At 42.0% G+C, this 17315-nt stretch overlaps 1 protein-coding gene across 1 annotated transcript in view; it reads right to left on the bottom strand.

Moving 5' to 3' along the window:
- ABCA1 (ATP binding cassette subfamily A member 1) overlaps positions 1–17315 on the bottom strand; it is a 92638-nt gene that overhangs the window by 61433 nt on the left and 13890 nt on the right. The window contains exons 2-5 of the mRNA XM_085212634.1: positions 15751–15894; positions 10333–10426; positions 6531–6672; positions 5675–5796 (exon numbers count right to left, since the gene is read on the bottom strand). Of these exons, the coding sequence (XP_085068760.1) occupies positions 5675–5796; positions 6531–6672; positions 10333–10426; positions 15751–15816 (424 nt within the window). The 5' untranslated portion in view covers positions 15817–15894. The remainder of the gene's footprint in view (positions 1–5674; positions 5797–6530; positions 6673–10332; positions 10427–15750; positions 15895–17315) is intronic.

Here is a 17315-nt window from a genome sequence, read left to right as displayed (position 1 = left end):
AAGACACCAATGCATATTTTTCTGTATCTGATTACCCATCCCAACCTGTAGGTACAGTCACGTAACAACAATGCTGTTACCAATAAAAATCTCTGAAAGTTCATGTAGGAAGCAAGAATGATTCTCTTAATAATAGGTTAAACAGTACAGTAGACCTTCATACCCAAACTTCTACCAGCAATATTTTATTACTTTAATCTCATCTTCACCTTCAAAATATTAAGAAAAGTACAAGCAGACTTCAGTGGAAGTGATAAGTGAGCCAACACGCAGTTCAGCAAATACTACGCCATGTCACTAACAAAAAAGTTGCACAGCTAACTACAGAACGCAAAATTTGGGATGAATAATGCTGTAAGAAGTCTTTTCAGTCTTGGTACCTCTCGACTGCTAGCATACCTGCTGGAATTTAAACAGAAAAAATGAACCCTGTGGACTAACACAGAGGCATCACTCACTACCTGTAGTAAGAGACTTAAACTTCTCTTTCAAAGCTTTGGAAAGCTTTTTCTAACAGATTCACAGTTGCCTGCACAATTCCAATTCACCTCAAACAAGAAAAAAAAAAAATCTAAGGACACTCACATCTGTGCCTGCTGAGAGACTCAGTGATGTGAAAAAAGAGGTAAGGAGGTAGAAATGAGAAAACTGCTGTACACATCTGAGTCTTCTAACCAACTAATCCACACGGCACATGACAGAACAATTTGAGTATCCAGTGCTGGCAGCTTCTTCCATGTGCTCCATGCTGACAGACTGCACCTGACCAAAGCAGAATTCCCTCTGTTTCCACACAGGTCTGGGCTCCCCTTGCTGGCTGCATGTCACGGACTGAGAGTAGCAGCTTGGAGACTGCCCAAAAACCTCCCAGGGTGCTCTGCTGAGGGTTAACACAAAGTAACACATACTGAAAACACATTAAAATTAAACCATGTTCAACGAATGGACTTCCTGGAACATCCCTGAGAGTCATGATTGCTCCACCGTTACCACAGAGCAATGTTTTTATGGCAATTCACCAGCCTAAAGGAAAAGCAAAGCTCCATGTGCCACTAATGGAGCACAGTATCAGACCACCCAGTCGTGTATTTACAACCTACCACAAGATACCACGAATGCTACCCTGCAACCACTTGTGTTTCTGGGCACAAAAGCCAGCTAGACATACAGTTTGTTAGTTCTCATTCTAACCTGGCTGGTTTTTGCTAGGATCCTTCCAAATAAATCAAGGAGGGGACTTGCTTAATTATGGAGATGCAAGGAGGTGCAAGAACAGATTCAAATGTTTAGCTTGAGGGTGTGGAGTTATTTTTATTAGGGAGAAGACACTGAAGAGGGAGTTATCTACCACCTCCAAGTCATCTAATAGATGACATCCTGTTTCCCTGAGCATCCTAATAATCATACAGCAGGTCACACGCCATCAGAAAGCCTTTCCCAAGGCCACTGTTCAGCCCAAACCCTTCATCACTCTTTACCTGTTGAAATAGAAGTAGCACCATTAGCCCTGACCAGACCCCCTGCAGACCCATCAGTCTGTGCATCTGTCTGTACAGGTCTTAGAACCATCAAAGCACATCAGCAGATGATGCCACCCAGCTGATATTTCTCCTGCACTGTGGGTGACAGTAATCTATCAAACAATCAGGAAAGGGAGGGCACGTGTAGAATAACAGCCTAAGATCTGATGCAATTTCTTAGGCAATGTTTGTTGCCTAATGTTTGTCCTTTGGGATCACTGAAAGCTAAGAGTAATGAAGTAGACACCAGCTAAACTAGCTTCTATGTGTAACTGTTAGCAACAACCAGAGAAGATACCTTTAATTTTACCTTTTGATTTTTGTTATCTCACGGCATTGCTGAGCAAAACGTTTGGAAGCATTGTAAGGAAGAGGACAAAAAGAATGGATGCCTCAGAGCCAAAAGCAAGGTGTATCTCCACCTTCCCGAACAGAAGGAATGCTTTACTTATTGTACCACTTTACCTTCCACTAAAGCAGTGCCGAGGACAGTTACAAAGCCAGTGCCTGTTTCCAGTGTGCCAAGCCTATGGTAGGATGCAATCCCAAAAGCCATATCATGGTCTTGGAGGAGCAGTTACCAAGGTCTTTAACTCTCTATTCTGATCTGTAGTCCACCTTATCATATTTATGTTGAAGACCTTGGTGACATTGTTGGACAGAAATGTAACAAGTGCTAGCAAGGAGAGGGCATTGGCATCTGCCCGCAAAATTGATTCTGCTGTGGTATGAGTGTGCATCCACATAGATTTCATGGCTTGCTGAAAGCAGCCATGAACAGAGTCCCCATGCAGCTGCAGGTCCTGAAGTCCCTCTCATCACTGGTTAGTGTTTTCTCTTGACAAGATAAGGTGTTGTGCATAGAGGATCAGCTGTTTCCAACTGAGCCCACCCTCCTTTCTTAACTGAAAAGTTCTGGAGCTAGAAGCAGCAGAGCAGGAGCCGTTTCTCTAGCTCCTGGAAGACCGGCCTGCTCCGAGGGATCATCTCCCATTACACCAAGAAACAACAGACACAAAGCCTGTTGGCATGAGTGCAAAGCACTGCCTAAGAAAATCTCCAAGTCCTACCTTGTGTGTTTAACCAAGACTCCTCCTGACTTCCTGGCACCTGTGTAAGTGCCATGTTATGTTAAAGCAAGCATCTCTTCCCAGGCCTTCAGGCTTCATTTCAGGTTAAACACCAACAGTCCGCGTTTGGACATTAGTTTATGAAAGTTGTTTTTTAAAACAAGTTTGAAGACAAAGGACTTTGACAAACTCTCTTTTCATCAGTTCAAACATCTGAAAGAAATACAGACCCATAGGCTTCCTACATGGTGATCATGAAGCTTTTTTCAAAGCTTCAAGCAGCAATGGAAGTATGTGGAAGATGGACATCAAACCAGCCTAACAGAAGAAGAGGGAGCTTCTTGGCAGAGATTGCAAGTGAGCCCCTGTCACAAGGTAAGGAGCATACTGCTACTCTCATTGGGAAAATTCAAGCTGCAAAGCTATACTTGTATGCATCAATGGTTCAAAATGCTTCTCTTCCAGGTATTCCAAATTTTTTTTAAAAAATGATTAACTTATCAGGTAATCAGCCTTTCTACTAATTGCAGGAAATGACTGTACAAAGGTAGGCAAAGAAGCTTTACTCCTGTACACCAGAAGGCTTTTAATTACTCAGGGCATCCTTTCAGTTTTGAAAGCATGCTTTCATCTGACATTCACCACTCTAGTCTGCTTAGGTTTTGCTTAGTGGGGGAAATATCTCAGAGAGGAAGGAAGGGATTTAAGCTGTTCCTCACACCTCTCTGTGAAAAGCAGCAGAACAGTTCATCTGCAGTTTCCTTCACTGCACAGGGATCTAAGCATTGCTAAGGACAAATACAGACACTTTTAAGATTAGAGGATGCTGTCTTATGCATGCTGCCAGAGAGTGAATCAGCCAGCCTAGAGTGGGCAGAAGGGACCTCCTGGCTGGAGGCTTTGTAAACGAGCATATCATGAGAAGGACAAACAAGCTTTGTTCCCTACAAGCCATACCAACAATGGACAGTCTGTCACCCTAATGACACAGAGGCTTGATATATGATTTTTTTAACTACACATTTGAAATACTTTATTACAGTAATAGGATCTTTGATGACTTGTCAGACACTTGTTTTTTGCAGTCAGTCCCTAGTCTTTGTAGTATAAAGAAACACAAGCATTCTGACTTTTCTCCTGTACAATACTCCCTGTGAGAAATGTTTCTTGCAATCACTCCTCCCCCTCAAGCCTTCCCAGCAATGAGAGCTTCAGCTTACAGATTCGATTGTATTCTTACAAATGTCCATATCTGATGCTCACTGCATGCTTCAATACAAAACACCATTATCTTCTCTCCTTGGTAGAGCTAACTTGCAGACACTGGTGACAACTTTTGCTGTTCCCAGAACACCACAGAGATAAACCAAGCATTTGACAAGCCCCTTTTAAAGTAGTTTCAATCTCTCCTTGAGGAATACAGTCACTGTAGCTGATTTTGGTTATGTTTATTGTCATCTATGTTCAGGTCATCCCTGTGTCATCCCTGTGTTCACCCATACTCTCTCCTCCCCACAAACTCAGGTAAAAAAAAAAAAAAAACAATGGTGCTGCCTGGCACTACAGACTTTGAGACCTGCTATGAAGTGTGTCGTTTACATGTTAGGATAAACATCAACTAATGCTGAAAGAAAGGCAGTAGCTCACACCAACACCTGCACATCTGATCACATCAGGATTCTGCACAGCCCTGAAGGGGAGAGAGTTGCTGATCCATGACAAAGCCTTTGCACACCTGTCTGTACGTACAGCCAGCATACATCTGGCAACCTGTCAGTAACAAGACAAACTATTTCGAAGTGACCCACAATGTACTGAGAAACACAGGAAAGAACATAAAAAGGAAACCTCAGTCCTAAAAGTATGCTCAGATCACATTAGACATGTGAAACTATTCACAGCCCATCAGGTATTTTCCTTCATGGAGCATGAATCATGCTCAGATGAAAAGAGCACTATAATTGTAAAATGAGGGACAATTTGCACAAAGCTCTGAAATGTCAACAACTGCTTTCACTGTAGATGAAAGCACTCAGTGACTGTGCTCCACTCTCTCATTGTATTTTTTTTTCTAAATCATTCATTTCCATTGCTTCTGAAAGAAGCATGCAGCACCAACAAATTAGCCAAGAAAAATAATCTTTCGGAGAAAATTACCCAAAAAAATTCTAGCATGTTGCCATGTCAGAGAAACTTGGCAATAATGGGAAACCAGTCACATTCCCCAAGACTGGGTAAAGATGTTGCAAGTCCCAGATCTGCTGCAAGCTTTCTGTGTGATCTCACACTAGCCACCTTTTCATTTGGACATTTAAGAAAACATGGCAGATCTTCCTATGTCAGCTGAAAACAAAGATCTTCAGTTTTTATGACACATAGTAATGAACCTTCAAGACAAAACACTTTCTTTGGAGTTTATAATTCAAAAATCCTATTGGACAATAACAGAGAATAAAGTATCCCATTCCAAATTGTCCCAGGGAAACTAAAAACGAAGAAGGAAAATGAAGATTTAACTGTCATCTCACAGTGAAAATAGTCAGCTTTCAGTCTGCAAACCATAAGCCAACATCAGTTTCTGCTTATTTGCCTTTCATCAGCAACTTAGTCAGCTTATGGAGTAAAGGGGTAAATTCCAGCCACGAGGGGTTTGTTGCTTCACTGACAAAACAGTAAAGTAAGTAGTGTTTTCCAAAACACCCACTACTTAAAGCCCTTTAAGAAAGAAAGCATTTTAATTCACTTCAACAGTTTTAGGACTGTAATATCACACCCAAAATAGCTGCTATCCTTGGCATCATTTCTCTTCTACAAAAGAATCTAAAGAGCACACAAAGCTCTAACTTGGAGAGGTTTAAGCTACTTCTGAGAGATGGGAGAGACTAATGAGCAACAGTTACAAGCATGCACCTTCTTGTTCTTGTACATTTCAGAAATCACAGAACGGCTTAGTTTGGAGGGGACCTCAAAGATCATCTGATTCCAGTCTCCCTGTCAGGGGCAGAGATGCTGAATGTACACATGTGCACAATTAACCAGACAAAAAACATCAGATGTAGGTGACTTCTTCTGCTGTGCCATTACCTAAGCCAGAGAAGTTTCCCAGTTTCCGCAGTTTTGCCAAGACTTTCTGGACATCCTTTATGCTTGTGTCCTGTTGGCTGTACAAGAGTAACCTTTTGGCATCTGAAAATAGGCGGGAAACACTGGTGGAAAACAAACAAACGAAAAACAGCAGTCATCAGTTCTGTAAGCCAGTATCCACAGACAAAATTTCATGTCCCAGTTTTAAACTTCAGTCCCTCCAGTTATGCCATTGCTCTCTCCAGTACAACGAACCCTTTCTTTGGTCATGATTTCCGGGAAAATTAAGGAGCCTAATTAAAGATGACTGCTAAAGCAGGGTCAAACCAAGTTAGATTGGTAACCTCCAAGCATTTGAAAGCAGTTCAGACTGGGACGGATAGGGCCTGCTTGTTAACTCCTTCCACATAGAAGCTCAATAATTTAAATATGCCCTTGTTCATTTTCAAGTGTTTTTCCGGGTTGCAGGCACCTTTTGTTCTGCATCAAGTTTAGCTGGCCTGACACTACAAACTCAGCAAACAAGGCAGGGTGTAACAATGCTGACCGTAAGTGGAGCTTCCAGTAATACATTAGCCAGCAATAAACAAGAAGGAGAGTCCTGTCAGATCCTACTCTTATACTGTTTCTCACTCCTACACCATTCATCTCAGAGGTTTGTTAGCCAGGGAAAGGGGCTCTCTGAAAAACAGGCCTTGCATCTCACCTCTTTATAGGCTGACCTCAGAATGCTCAGTAAGAGAACAGACTTGGCTCTCAACAGCACAGGATTGCACAAAGAACTGATGACTTCAAAATATGCCCTTTCCATGTGCTCCCCGAAGAAAAGAGATAAGGAAAAAGCAGGCAGACTCACATGGACGCATTGAAGTTTCCAACAATACCAGGGGATTCCCCTGGTGTTGGGTAGCGGAAACAAGGGTTGTTGGCATTGCAGATGATCCCCTGTATCCAGGGCAATGTTCCTGCTGAGGGCATAGCTTTGTTTGGGAAGTGACCTAAAATCAAAACAAAATAGTTAGGAGACAGACACAATACACATGTCAGATATAACACTATGTGGTAGAGGAGGGCAATGGCAATTCTGTCTAGCTTATTGCCTCACAATGCTTTTAAGAGAGTGTAATGGCCAACATCAAGAAGGCTGAGTTGATGTTAACTTCTCTGCACAAACCTACCTCCTCCACTTAAAAATTATACTTTGTTAGGTGCATAAAGCCCTCAGCTACCCTCCACCTTGCACCATTATTTCTGGTCATTTGGTTTTCAAAACTCTCTCCTCACTTACATGCATTGTAAGTGCAAAAGCACAAGGTCAGCATTTGTGAGGTGCCTGTGTTGGTTTACCTGAGATAAGTATGTCACTGCTCTCACAGCGGTTTGAGTTTCAGAGTTCCAACACTTATACACCTGCCTGCCAACTACAAATTTTCAATTCTTGCTATTGAAGACCTACTTAAGTCATACTTCAACATTCACATCCTGCTTATGCTAGAAAATCTGGTGAGAGTTAAAGCGGTAACGAACTGGCCATGGCAAAACTCCACCAGTATGACACTTGTACCTGTGAATCCCATGGCCTCCAGAAGAAAGGCTTCTACCATATAATCCTGCTTCCAAGATGACTTGTCACTCTGCTTTCTGCAAATGAACCTGCTTTCTTACCCCCACCCAGGGAGTGGAAGGGGAAGGGATGTTACACTGTTCCTCACTATCTCTCACATAAGACAGCTCCTCAAGACTTTGAGACTCACATTCCCCATCCACTGCTCCCAAAACCTCACACTCCTGTGCCTGTTTCATCTTCACATGCCTGCTATTAGATGGGGAGGTGGCTGGCTAGTCCCACAGGCACAGCAGGAGTACCAAATCCCCAAAGAATGAGAAGTCAGTGCTGCTCAAACCCAATAAGGCTGGATAGTACAGTAGTGGAGAAGACAGTGTTGGGGAGAAGACAGGGAGCTTGTCAGCCCTCCCTGGAGAAAGCCAGGGACTCTGTCCAGGAGAAAGATGAGGAAACCAAAGGTTCATTGTTTCCAGTACCAGGGGACTATTAGTTCCTAGTATTCTTTTCAAAATAGAAACACTATTTACCTGAATTATCTGGCTTTTGTTTCATTTCTCTTTTTGTAAGAAGAGTATGGGGAGGGTATGAAAGGAAAAATGCTGAGACATTCTGATTATTTTCCTAAAATTTCTCAAAGAAACACTTTCTCTCTCCTCCATGCCTTTCACTTCACATGGATAAAATTTTACATGGATTAAAAAATAAAACTAAAAGCAACATGAAAACAAAAACATATAAGAATTCATGGTAACTTTCTAAACTCAGTGAAGCATGTAAATGCAGTTTCCTAAAGAAGAGTAAAGCAGAAATTACCTTGTTCTAAGACAACTGTGTTAGTCAGAAGACACAATTTATCAGAACAACTTTTTCAACTGTATCACATCTAGCTCTTCTGTATAAATTAGTCTTTTTTTTTCTTCCAAATGAAGTGCATTTTGAACGCCTTGAAGGGTTCACAGGAATGGAAAAGTCAAACTCTATAAGACACAGCAGCAGCCTCACTAGAAGTTCCTCTTGATAAAAGTACTTATACACTATATTGAAACAAAACCCTAATGACATGAAAGTGATGACAGGCTATCACAGTTTGAGATGTCTTCTCTGGCTGATCTGGTGAAAGCCACCTACCTATCTTTAAAGTTTCCAGAAAAAGGTTCCTCATATCAGCAGGGAAAGAAAAGTCCTGTCTGGTAAGTCAAATTAGAGAAATGGTGCAACCCATGGTACTGCTCCTTTATCTCCAACAGAAAGAGAGCTGAAATTCTTATCAGTTTATTAAACAAACTGTACCACTAAAATAACTAGGCTGTCTGGAGGTTGCAAAGCATTTGCATGAAGTTCTGTTACTGCTATGATCAAGCCTCACTTGTAAGTCATTTTGTAACAGCACACAGTGCTGTCACCACAGATAACAATCCAGTTCCCCTAAAGGCATGCACAATATTGACACAGATCCCATCATGAACTCAAGGTTTCTTTCCAGCATTTCTGCTCACACTCAGCAAAAGAAAAGTTCCACTACACGACACATATCTGTCAATGTATGAGAGAATAATCAGTTAAACCAATCCAGTCTTAAATGAAAGAATTTAGTTTCCATTTTTCTGAAAGCTTCTGAGAACAGGGGAGGAATTAACCAGAAAGCGTGAATTTAACAGTTAGTAGATACTCAACACTCTACTATTGTTGATGCCAATAGAGGGAGAAGACAAACAAAACTTTAGTCAATAAAAATGAGAAGGAAAAAGGAAGACAGGTGAGAGATAATTAAAATTCTTCTGACAACTGGTGCCAGACCAAAGGATGTTCAAAGAGGCTAACTAACAGTCCCAATCCTATATTACACTCACTCTGAACGGCTGAAAAAAAAGCAGCTCTTGCTAGGGTTGAGTTTATATCCAGCACAGCCAAAGCTGGCAAGAAGTACCACTGAGACTGCTACCGTTCTTTGTACCAACTGAGCAAATGTGTATTGTTTCTCTCAAGCTCCACGTCCATACTGCAGACATTTCTTCTAGTTCTACTGTAACAGTCAGCAGAGGTAATTTGAATTTCTAGCAGCAAAGTACAAGATTGCATTTAGAGAAATTTCAATTACCCTGCCAGCCACAAAACAGAGTTAGGCAGTGAGACCAGCAGTGTCCAAACCACATAAGGAAGTTGCAGACATTATTAGCACTTAACCTTTGAAAAGCTAGCTTAAAAGCCCAGTAAGCAACATAAAATACCCCAGATACTTGCAAAGAACCACAGGGTTAAGTGCTGTAAGAGCTAGTTCTTTACCTATTTTCAGAATGAAACAATTCAGAGTGCCCTCCAGAAACACGCTGCACTGACCCTTAGCCTTTACCTTGTAGTAATCAGGCAAAGGAAAGATAAACAAAGAACTCTTCCATAGTCAGCTAATTGAAACATGAAGTCACTACCAATCGCATTTAAGATTAAGCATATTGCTTCAATGAGTTCTGCTTCCTAAATCAAATGGCAACCATCACAGTCATCTAGAGAGCAAAAATAAGCTTCCTTTGATGGAAAAGCTGAAATGTACCTATCTATGATGTAAAGAGAAAAATACAACAGTTTTTCCCATAAATGTGCGACTGCTGAATCTACTGAATATAAAGTCGACACTGTACAGTTAAAAGTGAAATTGCTCTTCTGTTCTTTTATGTAATACATTAGCCCACGTTACTGTCTGAAAATGAGATTGCTTTCTTAGAGATCTGAACACCACTTTCTTTTAATGCAGTCACATGCAGAACAAGAATGAGAAATAAAGCTTAGGTTCTGTGTGGGTTTTGCAGCCTTGTCACATTTCCACAGCAATTCCTTGGCTAATACATTATATATGCAAAAACTCAGAAACGGCAAGAAAAACAGTAGCAAAACACAGTCGTAGAGGAACATTAAGTTGTCAGAACATTCTGCAGTCCCCAAAATTGAAAGAAAGCAGCCACTAAAACTTCTCTGAAGATTATGAAGAGGTATGCAACCATTACCCCTGATCTTTGTCTCCTGCCAGTTGGCACTGCTGCCTTCTAGCCTTGAAATAACAACCATTCTGGGTGCAGCTGCTGTGTTTGGTACTTACATTCATGTTGTTCATAGGGCGGATATGAAAGTCTTACAGAGATCAGGATGAAGAAGATAAACAGAGGCCAAGCAACTTCGATCAGCAACTGGAACTGGAAACAACAAAGTATTAAAATTCATATCCAAAATACAGGGTAAAACAGAGTTTCCAGTACAATCCACTTCTAAGACAAGATAGTTTTGCAAGCACATTCTCACATCCCTTTGGTTATGCATTCCAGGATCAAAAAGTTTGTTCCTACAACTTCAGAGAACACTGAAAAATTACAGGTTTTTGTTTGTTGTTGATACAGGCGAGTTACAAGATTAAACCAGATGCATTTAACACGGGTTATTTTTGGCTTTTTTAGTTCTCCTCATCCCTTGCCTGAAAGAAATCTCCCTATACTCTTCCCAGAAATCAGCTGGTTTTCTGGCCTCGTATTTTAGAGCTAATGGGAAGCACTTCTATTCCATCTTCACAATAAACAACTCAGCTCTTACCCTAACATTAGGGATGAATATTGTGCCAGTGCATAGCTACGCTAAATCATTTCTGTTAGATACATATATTGTTATCAAGGGAGCAAAGCTACTAAGCTTATACCTAGTATAGCAATTACTGTTTGGTTCTAATGTATTTATACTCTCCAAGACAGGTAAACACTGTAAACACTGGAATACTCATAGTTAAAGACAGAAAGAGCTCAGTTGTTGAAGGAATCAGATAAGAATAGACGAAAAGGTTTTACTATTAAAAACAGAATATTTTTTTAGGAAATTGAAGCACAGGGAAATTCACTGAGTGCTGCTATATCCTAGAGAAGAACATGGACAAACCAATAATTGAACTCAGAGCTTCTGAGACATAAGCAAAAACACTTGAGGCTAGAGCTTCACCTGTTATCCCTTCTTTCCCATTCCAGAAAGACTGCCTAAACACACTCCAGGTAAGCCATAATACAAGGAAAACACCGTTTTTTTTATGCTGCAACATCTTGCGCTTTTTCCCCTTGAGGGAAGGAAAAAAATGTTTTCTTGGTCAAGTGAAGAGAAATCTTTTCACCCTCTCTGGAAAAAACATCTTTTAATAAGATACCCATGTTGTTTTTACAAGCCAGATGGGATAAGATCTGCAACCCTGTGGAGAAGATAGTCCCCTCACAAATGTGTTTTCCTATTCTACACTGTTAACAGTTAAAACTAGTCTCTCAACACAGAGCACTCTAGGAAAATTTAAAGGTAAGATTTCACGACTACTGTACCTTGAATAAATCTCACACCATAAAATCAATACACCAAAACGAATGCCACAGTCCAGTAAAGGAAACCATTTATGTATTTTCACAGATACCCTTAATGGCTGATATCCAGCCTAATGGCACCATATCCAGAAATTAAAACTGAATGTCATTCTCACCAGCACTTCTGGCAATGGTATCAGACTCCACAGGATGAGTTTGGGATAGCATTTCCCACCTGTTATTCTTGTGGGAATAACTGTGGTCATTGGATAAGAAACTCCACTGAAACCATGCTAACAGAGGTGTCATAAAAATACCTCCATTTTTATAATGGACAATGACAGTGGCAGGCACACAGCCACTAACAGCAGCAAGCTGCACCTCTGAACACCAAACATCTGTCTGGCTCCCAGAGGACAGAGATGCTCAGCACTAGGACACCAATAGGCCAAGAAGCAGCACAAGCCATTCCCTCTGCCAGCACTGGTGGCTGTGCTCTGGTATGCAATACAGCCCTCTGTGTTACCCTATCTGTGTCACCTTTACCATCCTTACCCTGGTAAGGAGCAGGCATCTTATACATGCCACCATGCTACGCTGGAGGCAGAATGATGCCAGCCGGGTTTGCGGAGGCTGCCCAGTGTGCCCAAGCAGTCTCACTCCTGCAGCTGCAGAGAGAAAGCACTGGCTGCAGCCCTGGCTTGCACAAAGAAACATCCACCCCAGCTCCTCTGCTGCACAGCCAGAAATGGCTAATTGCATAACCCAGAAAGTGACCACGTGCATGCTGCATGCGAAGTGCTGTACACCTCTGCATACACCTGCACACACACTTCCAGCCTTCCCAACTCACAGGCAAAGGAAGGACAGAAGAGGGAGGCTGTTTGGACTGGATCAGCTGTGCATTTGCAGCTGAAGGCTGATTCATCACAGCTGCACTGAAATGCTGCTCCATGAGACACAGCCAGCAACTGCTGAAACATGGGGTCAAACTTAATGTATACGTAGAACTTCAATAGAGAGCCTGGACCCTTTGGACAGCCCCTTACACTATTCAACAAAAAAACAAAGCCTCTTCCTTTCATTCCACAGAAGCTCCCTTTCCCTACCACTTCCTGGACTTCCCACAGCAGTAATTACACCAGCACTCTTCATATGTTGCTGCCTTTGTAGAGATGGACACATCAACACCAAAAGGGACGTGCCTGACCCAGGCTCACACTAAAGATATAATGAAAATTGAGTTTCCTCACTTACTGCAGCCACTAGACCAGCATGGCTGGTGAATCCAAGCGTCACTTCTCTGCCACCTCTGCCTCCCTTGGAAGAAAAGGAGGAACACCACTTCTGCAGACAGCAGCACGTGGACCAGAACAAGCTACTCATAACTTAACTGAGACTAGTTCCTGAAGCACATCCAATCTGTATCAGTTGGCTAGTAATGGAGGATACCATTAAATATTGAGATCAACACTTTGTCAACAGGAAATCAGTTGAGCAAGAACTAATCAAACTACCATCCCATTTCATTTCCCGCCAGTGTCCTCATCTTCATAGTCCAGCTTCAATGCAAGGAGCTACCAGCTGGTAATCAGCCTTGCCATGCAAGCTTGAGAGGTCTCCTCACTTGCAAGACAGCAGGAAGAGACAGTGCTTTTACACAACAGTGAACCCTGAACACAATTCTTTTCCTGCTCTCCCCCTGTGTACTCCTTCCCCCCCACTCCAGCGCTGTTGGAAGTAATCCAGTACAAAGTAACACTTGAATTGCACACGTCAGGCTAAGCTTCGGACCCAGCTTTCGCAACATAGCCCAAACTCACTGCAGCAGAAGAGAGAGTTCAGTCAGAAGCAAGGGAAACCAGACTTCTTGTGGGAAAAACAAGAGGAATCAAATTATTTTTGGGCTACACCTTCAGTAAGTACAAATGGCTGAGCAGCACTGCCAGAAAACCCAGAATGCTGGTCTCCTAATAGATGACAACTGTGCAACCATGAGACCAGCGTGGCTAGAAGAGATGTTCTGGTAATTCCCTGTCTTTGCTTAATGGGCCTTCCCTTTTGATACCTGCAGGTGAAGCCCAAATTAAAAACATTTGAGCAAAACTCTGGACATAAATCATAAAAACCTGTGATGATAGGCTGCTTTTGCTGTGAATTGACTAATAATACATTACAGACTGTAAGCGGTAGCCTTTGAGCTACTCAATGGGAAACTGATACAGAAGGCGCCAGAAGGTTCCAAAAAACAGCTGAACAGATCCAAGATCATGACAGAAGTACCAAAAGAAAGGTCTTTTTCTGCTTACAAGTAGATGCCTTCAGCATTTTCGTGGCATTGCTAAAAATCGGAATAAACTTCTGTTGCCCACCTTACAGCTACTTGACAGGACGTGCTACGCCAGCCTGTTTCAAATAACCTTCAGACTGGATGCATTAATTTCAGAGGACTCAGAGGAAAAAAAAGCCATAGCACTCAGCTCCTCTGAAATCTCCTCCTGGTTGAACCAGTTAAAGTTTGCCACACAGGCTCCATCAATCATAAAGACAGTCTGGGAGGGGGCAAGAGTAAGATTGCTAGTACCAAGGGGGAGAAGAAAGTATTTTCAGCTCTAAAAGCCTAGGTTACATAGGCTCTTAGAATAAATGAGAACAGCATGTACTTTAAAGAGCTGTAGCCACTGTTGAGACTACTTCCTCCAATCCATTGCAACATTCTTATAAATTATGAAGCAGTTCACAAGGTTAGGATATTAACCGCACCCCCCTCCTCCCCTTACCCCCAATACAAGAGAGCAGACAGCATCACTCCTTAGGGCTGATGCAGCCCACAGCTTATAAGACGGGCTGCTTTGTCCTGAAAGATCAAGACAATTGGATAAGGATAAAAACTGCCACTTGCATAGAACTTCCCGCCACCCTTGACAGCCCTGTAACCAGAGGTATTGAGGGAAAAAAAAACAAACAAAAGAAACCCCAAACAATCCTTTGTCTGGTTTCATTTGAATACTTTAACAATGGGACACATTCAGCTCTGAATTCACAGGACACAAGTCCAGTGACAAGTCTCAGACATTTGAGCAATGACTTCAGAGACTGCTTCCATCTCCACCAGTGAGTATGATAGCGGCCTCTCCCTTGTGACTCTCAGTTTCTAAAGCAACCCAGGCCCAGACAGCTGGCAAACACCCTGACATTTGCAGGGTTCAGAAAGCTTATCAGAGACACCATTTTCCACTCACCACCTCAGTAACTAACGTTCCTCTCACATTCTCTGCTCATACCTCCCCAAGGTCAGATGTAATGGGACAGCTCCTCTGCACAGTCCTGTTCCACAGAACATGGCCCACTGCAACACAGTTACCCCTGAAGCCCTAGAGGGGCTGTGCCTTCTTTGGCTTTAACTGTGTGCAGAAGTCATAGCATCTTGTGAGGTCTCATTAATGTTAAGACAGAAAGCCTTGAGGAGAATACACTGGATCCATGCTTCTCTGTTCCTGTCTCCACACAGAGAGACTCCTGCTGCTTATTGCCTACTGTAACAGGTATGTCCATACTGATAACAGATGGTGAGGCCAGCATTGAGGCTAATCAGAATGCTCCTTGGAAGCAAAGTGTCAGTTTCCTGGATTTGTCTCTACACAAATGTGAGAGCATGTCTCATGTCAACTACTTAAAGTAAACCTTCTGTTGAAAAGTTTCACAACAGGCTTGTGTGCCTCTCCTTGATTAGAGATCAAAAATGCTTGCTATTGCCTCTAGCAGAGGTCCCAACACTGGGAAAACAACCATTAGACCTTTGGCCACATTACGAAGTGGCTGAATTTGTCTGCTGTTGTTGCAGCTTACAGCAGTCAAAAGTGTTTAGAGTCCATGCCACAGATACACAGCCTGACAGTACTCTTCCTGAGGAGCAGGCAGGTCTCAACAGAGTCACTGGACTTACATCCCTCCCTGCCAGGTTGGACAAGTATTTCAGTACTCTGACACACCGGCATCCAGGGGCAACTCTAAACCCCCTCACTCTTATCTGCTAAGGATTTGAGTCAGCTCTTTGAAAAGGCAGATCAGCTGTTTTGCCAGGATCCTCTAAGATTTGAAACACCAATACGCAGGAAATTTTCCCTTATTTCACTTGACGAGCAAGCCACAATGCTGGAACTTAGACAAAAAACCCTTTGGCTAATACTTACAGTCTGTCTTCTTCTGTAGGTGAAGTTCTTCCATAGCAGCAATCCCAGCTGCGTCCAAAACGCCATCGTTTTTCAACAATGCCTTCCTCCCTTTGTGAAGCAGCAGCAGCAGTACACAGCAAGGATTTTGTGGCTGGGCATTAACTAGAAAGCAAGAGTTCAAAGGGAAAAATTATGCGAGATGAGAAAAGGCAACAAGACTGAAAAAGGCAGAGGCTGTGAGCTCATGAAGCCTTGCAGCCAGCCCCTCACTGCATTCCCCACATCTGCTCTCTTTCTCTATGCACTCTAGCCAAGTCTCATAGGTTCAAGAAAGCTCAGATTTAAAGAAAAAAAGCTTCTCTCCATATTTACTTTTCTAATGGTGAAAAACATTTTGCCAAATTAGGTATGTCTTTGTTTGGCATTCCAACTAATACATTTGCTTGTAGAAGAAAATGCTACGCACTTAACATGCAAGGGAGAAACATGCATCTCCTTGGAGGCAAGTGACCCTGAAGCCATTCATATTTGGATAAAGTGAATGGACAACTGCTATTGAGTCAGTGTAGGGTCTTAAAGCCACTTGGTCTCCACAGCTGTCGTGAGCAGTATGCATTCAGTATGCACCTTGCAAATGTATGAGAAAGTAAAAAGGATTCAAAAACACATTAGCTTCTTTGGTGGCTTTTAATAATAACACAGTCTAAGCTTGGGTACACAGAGACTTTCAGGAAGGCTCATATACAAAGATGAGCTTACAGTAGATTGAAAGCCATTAAATCTTTTATTATTATTATTACAAAATTTATTTAGAATAGCTTAATTTACTTTTGAGATTAAGCCATTTCAGATTAAGAGTACTTTCCTTCTGAATAAGTGTCCATGCAGGGATTTAACTAATTCACAGCAAATTAATTCTGGTTTATGCTCCTCAATACATTCTGTTGACAGTCTCAGTGTTAACAGGACAGCTAGCAATCGATCCAAGCACACTATCAGATAGCCATTCCCCCTAACATCGGCTGAAGTGGGAACACATGCTATTGATTCTCACGTTCCACATACCATTATCACAGACCTATTATTCAGAGATGCATGCCTGACTGCAAACTGCATTGAAGATGTTTTCAAAATCCACAAACACATTATGAACTTAAGCCTTCTTCAGAAAATGCTTTGACCATTCTCGCACTGGAACAAGATTAGATTAGATATAGCAATTCTGAATGCCAGCTTTGAGTAAATGAGTATTTGCAGCTTTTAAGTTTTACCCACAATTACATCCATTATTACAACAGCAGATTAAAAAATTGTCGTATAGCATAGGTCTCTGCTACACAAAAGTTTCCCAAACACTACAAACAGGATAATTAAAGTCTCCACGCTGAATTCCACAGAAAATTATACTGTAGGATCACAATAGCACAGCAGCGTTTTTCATGCCAGAATAAGGGAGCAAGAACAGTAACAGACAGTACAGTAACAGAACAGTAACCTACAAAAACCTACAAATTGAACCTCATGTCTCTACACAGGCAGCTGAGCATACAGCCAATAGGGGCTCATTGCTATAATTCACTGCA

The sequence above is a fragment of the Meleagris gallopavo genome, chromosome Z (assembly GCF_905368555.1).
Source record: "Meleagris gallopavo chromosome Z, MGAL_WU_HG_1.1, whole genome shotgun sequence".
NCBI classification, from domain to species: Eukaryota; Metazoa; Chordata; class Aves; order Galliformes; family Phasianidae; genus Meleagris; species Meleagris gallopavo.
The sequence above is the reverse complement of the archived record's forward strand: the minus strand, read 5'-3'. Positions and strand labels throughout refer to the sequence as shown.